Source organism: Myotis daubentonii, chromosome 1, assembly GCF_963259705.1.
Source record: "Myotis daubentonii chromosome 1, mMyoDau2.1, whole genome shotgun sequence".
NCBI classification, from domain to species: Eukaryota; Metazoa; Chordata; class Mammalia; order Chiroptera; family Vespertilionidae; genus Myotis; species Myotis daubentonii.
The window spans coordinates 148,291,661-148,298,888 of NC_081840.1; the positions used below are offsets into that span (position 1 = coordinate 148,291,661).

Consider the following 7,228-nt stretch of genomic DNA (forward strand, 5'->3'; position numbering starts at 1 on the left):
AAAAAAAAAAAAACATGGAGGGAATTTTCCCTTTAAATTTTCCCAAATATATGCCTTTGTCCCCCAAATATGGGATTTCCGGGCCTTTTGCAGGCTTTGCAAAGAGCCCTATGCAGATATTTTGCAGGAAGCTTGTAACCTTGAGCACAGCACAGCTTAGTAGATAACTAGCAGACACCTGGCATGGGGCGTGGGTAGCTAGAAGCAGCAGCTTGCAAGGTCAGACAGTTGAACTCATTTTCCCTATCATTAGAGCAAGCATGTTTTACAGAAGCCAATAATAGCAGAATTAATTCACAGAACAAAGGACCTTCTATGTCTAGCAGTTTTTACAAAATAGAGGTTACCATGCTTCAACATAACCAGAGCCTTCCATCTGGTGTGGTGACAAAGATGACAGGGCGGTGAAGCAGGATGGCATTAACAGGCCGCACTGGTATCTACCCTCACTCGCTTGCCTGCGTTCCCGCCTCCGCGGCGGCACTGGAAAACCGGGAAGGGAACTTGAGTGACTACCGGATGCTCTGTTCAAATCCTCGCTGTGGGTCAGTGCGGCTGGCTCACAGCTGCCTTCCTGGCTGGACGTTGCCATGGAAGGTCTGATGCGGGAGCACAAACGCCTGCTCTCTTGCCCGTCGGGGACAGCTATGAAGAGCCATCCTAAATCCAGACCTCCCTGTTGGAAAAGCTGAAACCTCAGTTGCAACCACATTGTGGGTCCCCTGATCCTCCCTTCCTTAGGGGTGTATTTTTTTTTTAAGCACTCCCCAGTAAATACCATCGTGCAACTCTCAGCATCCAGGGAGCCCATCTAAAAGCTTAAAGGACCTTTTCGGCATGCTTCTTCCATAGAGCCCGGGCAGTGTTCTTCACTTATTTGGAGGCCATGAGCCCCTTTGGACAATACAGTGAAAGCTAAACACCTCTTCTCAGCAAAACACACAGAGGCACGTACTGTAAACTTGGACATACCGTTTTAGAGGATATTTTTCTTCCGCTCATCTTCAAGACCCAGTTCAAACTTTACCACCCATATGAAGCCTCAAGCAGGTCTGTGCATATAAGCATAAGACAGGCCACCATTTATTGAGCACTTCCTTTCTACAAGACGTGTGCCAGGTACTTTGACTTCATGATGCCTTCGGTCATGACATAACTCTGCAAGGTAGCTACTGGTATCTTTTAGAGATCTAAGAACTTGCCCAGGGCAACACAGCGAATAATCAGCAGATACTGGGTTAAAATGACAATTTGTGAAGCTCGTGCTTTGAATGGCAAGGAAAGAGAAGGGAAAGTTAAAGATAGTAACTCCTTGCCCTGGCCGTTATGCTCAGTGGTTGGGCCCCCACCCTGTGCACGGAAGGGTCCCGGGTATGACACCCAGGCTGCCGGCTTGATCCCTGTTGAGGCAACAGGTGGCGTTTCCCTCTCACATGTTTCTCTCTCCCTCTCTCTAGAACAGTGGTTCTCAACCTTGGCTGCACATTAGAAGCACCTGGGAATCTTTTTAAAATCCTGACTTCTGGGCCTCATCCTCCGGAAATTCTGTCTCTTTGTTATGGGGTGGGGCCACAACCTTAGTAACAAAGAAACAGAATTTCCGGAGGATGAGGCCCAGAAATCAGGATTTTAGCAAGATTCCCAGGTGATTCTACTGTGCAGCCAAGGCTGAGAACCACTGCTCTAGAATAAATGAAAAGCATATCCTCAGTTGAGGATTAAAAATAAATTAAACTGCCGAAACCGGTTTGGCTCAGTGGATAGAGCGTCGGCCTGCGGACTGAAGGGTCCCGGGTTCGATTCCGGTCAGGGGCATGTACCTGGGTTGCGGGCATATCCCCAGTAGGGGATGTGCAGGAGGCAGCTGATCGATGTTTCTCTCTCATCGATGTTTCTAACTCTCTATCTCTCTCCGTTCCTTTCTGTGAAAAATCAATAAAATATATTAAAAAAATAAAATAAAATAAATTAAACTTAAAATAAAAAGATAGTTACTCCTCAAAAGTCACCTACTGTCAGAATTGGAATTCGAACCCAGGTCTAAGTCCAGAGCTGGCCCTCTTTAGATTCAATGTGAACGAAAAATGTTCATTTTGAGCCACTTTTGCCCTGCGCAGCTCCTCTGTCGTTCGCATTCGTTTCCGCAGCACTTCCCAAAAGATCTTTGCGAGGCGGCGTCGGGGACAGCTGCCGCGCGCCCCGCGCCCACGGAGCCGAGGCACGCCGGTTGCCGTACAACGTGGCGGCGCTTAGCATCTCCGCCTACGCAGGGAAGCTGCATAATATCCGTACAACTGGGCGGCACGCTCTCCACCACGCCCCTGGTTGACGTAACTTCCTGTCCTGCGCAGTCGATTTGACCTTTGAACTCGCAAGCGCTTCCCTTTTCCTCTTCCGGGGACGGTGACTTCTGGTATGGGTGCTTTCTCGTTCTCCCTGTAGTTACTCCCTTTACAATCGGCCGCCATCCGGGGAGTTGCGGGATCCGGGGTCTGTCCGGCGCTGTGTTTTGAGCTGTCGTGGGGGTAAGGGCCCTGGAGGAAGGCTGGTTGGTGGTGCAAGTCCCCGGCGTTTAGCTCCAGACACCCCTGGGTCCGGACCTCTCGTCCGGAGCCGGGAGTGGTTGGAGCTCGCCGCCCGGTACGCGCCGCCTTGGAAGGCCGGCGTCTGGAGGTAGACGAGGTGCATTCCCGCTAGTGGACACTCTGGGGAACAGCGGAGCATCTTCGCGTCCTACGCCGGCATTTTAACACCGCTCCTGCTGCGTTCTCGGGCTTTGGGAGGGCGCACGACCGGCATGTCGTCGTTTCAAAATATTTCCTTTCCCAAGGCCTATAGCAGGGAGGAGGAAAACGTGTTTATAGGGAGTTTTCTGCGGTGGTTTCGGAGATGCCAACGCGAGCAGCGGCTGATCGGAAGGGACACTGGCATTGGCCCTCCGTGTCGGTGTGGGTTCTGACCGTCCGGTTCAGAGTGATGTCAGAGAGGCGCGGAGCGAGAACTGCGGGCGGTTCTCAGATGACAGCGTGGCTGCGGGAATTTGGGATAAAACAATGAGGTTGATTCAAGCCTTGCGTATGCTTTGCTGTTCACTGGGAAATTAAGTCGCTCGTGTACATGACTTCCTTATAAAGCCAGAATGGGTGGTGAGCGGCACTCAGCTTGCCCGGGGCTGCTTTCGGGCGGGACACTGAACCTGAGCTTTTTAAAAGGGGCCCCTTCCGCAAGGCACCTTCCTTACGGGTGCTGCTGTGTATATGAGTAAGTGCGGATAAGGTATAAAGTATGTCCTGCCGTTCTGTTTTGTTTCACGGGGTGAATTATTCCTGCGATGCAGTTTTACTCTGTTCTCCTTAGTCTAGGCATTCACCATGGTCCAGCGTTTGACATACCGGCGGAGGCTGTCCTACAACACAGCCTCCAACAAAACCAGGCTGTAAGTATTGCTGCACTTGAACGTACACGCTGTCATTTCCTCGGCTCAGTGCTGAGCCGCCCGCTCTTCTCCCCCGTTCTAGGTCCCGAACCCCTGGTAATAGGATCGTTTACCTTTATACCAAGAAGGTTGGGAAGGCGCCCAAGTCTGCGTGTGGCGTGTGCCCAGGCCGACTGCGCGGAGTAAGTGCGCCTTTTGTTACGAGTGAGTTAACCCGTGGAGGTTTTGAGCGTTCATTTCTTAAGTTATGGCAACGGTGGAGGAGAGGACACCACCAGGAGTGGTGAGAATTTCTGAACACCCGTAATCCACACCTGCCCAGAACGTAGATTTTCTTTTAAAGCCAGTGACTGATACACTGAAATGCCATTCGCTTATATAAACCAGGACACCATTTCCCGGTGTAACCTAGTTTAATGTTCGCACTTACAACCTATTAAAAAAAAAAAATCGAGCACAGTTTCTGTTCCTGTAAAAGCATCATAAAGTAACCTCAACATCTCCTTTGTGCAGGTGCGTGCTGTGAGACCTAAAGTTCTAATGAGGCTGTCTAAGACGAAAAAACACGTCAGCAGGGCCTACGGTGGATCCATGTGTGCTAAATGTGTCCGCGACAGGTAAAGACGACTCTTACATCACATGGGCCTTCTTAAACACGCGTGTGCGTCTGTCAATCACACTGCACGCTGATCATCACTAGGAGACGGGTGGAAAAAGTAACTTACTTAAACGAAAGCTGCCTACTTCAGGGTCCTTCCTAGACTAAGGATCATTGGGGCTGTACAAAATAATAAATGACAGTTCAAAAGGATTCTTCAGGATTTGGGGCCATCTTTATGCTAGATGTAGAAATTAAAATGACCTTGGTTTTGTAGGGGAGGAAGGTAAGAAACTATTTCGACATTAAGATAGATGGAGAGTAGAAAGTGTTTCTCAAATTAGTAATATATCCTTGGGTGAGGATTTTTTTAAAAAGAGGAACAAAATAGGTATATATCCTGGTGTGGCGGGAGCAGAGAATAGTAGGAGGTGGTAGAGAAGGAAAGTCACAGATCAGGAAAGACAGTTTTTAGCTTGATCCTTAAAGTGGGGTTTGAGGAGGGCAGGGAAACCTTTGGTGTGCTAGAAACTAATACTGCAGCAGGATGGATAACGAAATAGTCAGCAAGAGGTGGACGCTTGGAACAGTTTCTCTGTGTGAAGGCTAATGAAATGACACCTCATTCAGACCAGAAGGCTGGGTGCGGGAGGGGTTTAGGTAGAGGGCTAGGTCTTCCGGGTGTGAAAGTGGCATAGACAGGAGTGGACGCAGTGGAGTTTATGATGGTAACTTTTGCACAGCACTGTTATGGTAAAGACTGTTGCTAGTTCATCAGGGAAGTGTTTGTTACCATCTTTTTGTGAAGAAACCAAGACTTATTGCTTAAGTTCACCTAGCTGATAGGAGGCAACACCAGCATTTATTCCAGGTTTTATTGAGACCCTTACTCTTAACCCCACTGACTGTATTAACATTAATTGTCTCCAAAGACTTAAGTGGTAGAGGTGATGGGTCTTTACAAGTGAAAAAGTTGGTTCAGAAGAGTAGTTTGCCTCCAGTTTATTCAGATCGTTCTGTAAAGCGATATAGTCCAATTTCTAAACCAAATCCTGACACCAAACCTTGCAAGTTCATTTTGCCTTCTAGGAGTTAGTTTGTAAGGGGATGGTAAGGCACGGTATAGGGATACAGAAACATGATAAATATAACTTACGTGAAATGCAGGAAAACTTAACTCTGAAGTTTAGAGGAGAAATTACTTTCAAGGGACTGGCAATCAGAATAGTATTTAAGGTGCAACCTGATTGATGAATAAGTTGGACAAGGGGTTGAAAGGGCATTGTAGGCAAGGAACGAACACAGTTTTTATCTGGTGAACTGAGGGTGGGAAATGAATAGATGAAATTGGAAAGGCACATTGGAGACAAAGAGGTTATACATTTTAACCGAGAGGAGTTTGGCTTTTTTACCAGTTTTTTTTCCAGACATACTCACATGGGGCCGTTTATTAAAAATATAATTTTTCAGGCCGTAGCTCCTGGAGATTTAGGTGGGAATCTAGCGCAGCCTTTAGATTAGCATCAGCTGTGACACTAAAGGAGTGAGACCTGAGTTAGAGTGGCATCAACTGTATTTCTGTGATGTGATTACATCAGAAATCCCAGGGTTTTGAGTCCAGGCTAGTAGGTAACCAGAGGTACCACTAGAGAGTACTGGTGGGACAAATTTCTGTGGGAAGTAAGTGAGGTAGCTTGGATTTAACGAATGATGTAGTACCTGCTATTTCACGTTCTATACACTAAAAGTGTAGCGATTGACAAAAATGTACTTTATCCGGCCCTAGCCGTTTTGGCTCAGTGCATAGAGCGTCTGCCTTCAGACTGAAGGGTCCCAGGTTTGATTCCCGTCAAGGGTACATGGCTTGGTTGTGGGCTTGATTCCCAGTAGGGGGCGTGCAGGAGGCCGCCAATCAATGATTCTCATCATTGTTTCTCTCTTTACCCTTCCTTTCTCTGAAATCAATATATGTATTTTTAAATTTATCTCTAAATAGAGGTTCTAAGTACAGAAATTGCAAGTCCTTCCAAATTTAAGCTTTATAAAAACCCTGAAATAGGTATGAAATTATTCCTGAGCCTACAAGAAGGTCACCTGCCCAGGATCACACAGCTAGTAAATGGTAGCGTTGGCTCCAGTCAGGCTCTAGTCGAGAATCTTTGCTCCTGACAAAGGACCCCTTGCTAATCCCTTTTACCCCTTCATTTTGGTTCCTAGCGCATTACTCCTGTGTTTTCACTGGAAATTTTCAATGATGTGGTTAAAACATTCTAAGACGCTTTACAAATCAAGTAATGTCATTAGTCCTGGTTAAATGAAAGCTACCATAGTGGCAGAGAGCCGGCTCCTATGGGTGTGATTTCACAGTTTACTGTGACTCCAAAGAGGAGGGTGGTACTACTGTGGGAAGGAGACCTTAGGCCAACAGGGTCTGTCCATATAATGTCAGTTTTTAATTTGTACTCTTGGGTTTTATTTTCGTTCTTGAGTATCTTCCCTCATAGCTTTAAATCTTTGCAGGTACTTTTCTTGCCTTTGTTAAATCAATGTTATTTGGGTTTAACTATATTCATTTAACATTTTCCTTTGTAGGATCAAGCGTGCTTTCCTTATTGAGGAGCAGAAAATCGTTGTGAAAGTGTTGAAGGCACAAGCACAGAGTCAGAAAGCCAAATAAATTAAAAAATGAAGCTTTTTTGAGTAATAAAAACAAAAGTCTCATTCTGTTATTTATCTTGTAATTTGTTAATATACAGGTTTTGTTTCTGTGTGTTATCTGGGGACCCTCTGATACCTAGATTTCTACTTTTTCTAAATGACAGTAGTGGGAGGTTAATGGTCGCTAGAATTTTCTAATGCTAACTCGAGGCGACAAGGCCTTTTGAGAAGAGTAGCCCTTATATCTGAATGCTTCTTTAAAGACTGCTTGGATCATTTTCATAGTAGCTCCATCAGAATTCATAGAGCAGAAACCACAGTGTTTAAAGTTATTTGGAATGGAACCATTCTTATATCATTAAACCCTCTTATTTCTTAGTTTACTTTCAAACGGGTCTATTTTGGAGAACTGGAAACTATCAGCAAAAATGAGCTCCTGAGCACTTTTAATGTCATGGGTATAGTAAAATTCAAATTCAGATTTATGTTGGATTTATAATCCAGAGCAGAACATTAAAATTACAGACCCCAGTATA

General features: G+C 46.0%; 1 protein-coding gene across 4 annotated transcripts; it reads left to right on the forward strand.

The window, feature by feature from the left end:
• Nucleotides 1-2,355: 2,355 nt before the first annotated feature.
• Nucleotides 2,356-6,763, forward strand: RPL34 (ribosomal protein L34). 4 transcript variants are annotated; one of them, XM_059661975.1, is made up of 5 exons: nt 2,356-2,413; nt 3,358-3,436; nt 3,519-3,618; nt 3,950-4,053; nt 6,627-6,763. In XM_059661975.1, exons 2-5 carry the CDS (start codon nt 3,372-3,374, stop codon nt 6,709-6,711), a joined length of 354 nt encoding a protein of 117 aa, XP_059517958.1. In that variant the 5' UTR covers nt 2,356-2,413; nt 3,358-3,371; the 3' UTR covers nt 6,712-6,763. The 4 variants fall into 4 exon arrangements, with proteins under 4 accessions (XP_059517958.1, XP_059517964.1, XP_059517968.1 ...); XM_059661981.1 differs by having other exon boundaries at nt 2,361-2,413; nt 3,363-3,436; XM_059661985.1 differs by having other exon boundaries at nt 2,400-2,525.
• The last annotated feature ends 465 nt before the right edge of the window (nt 6,764-7,228 follow it).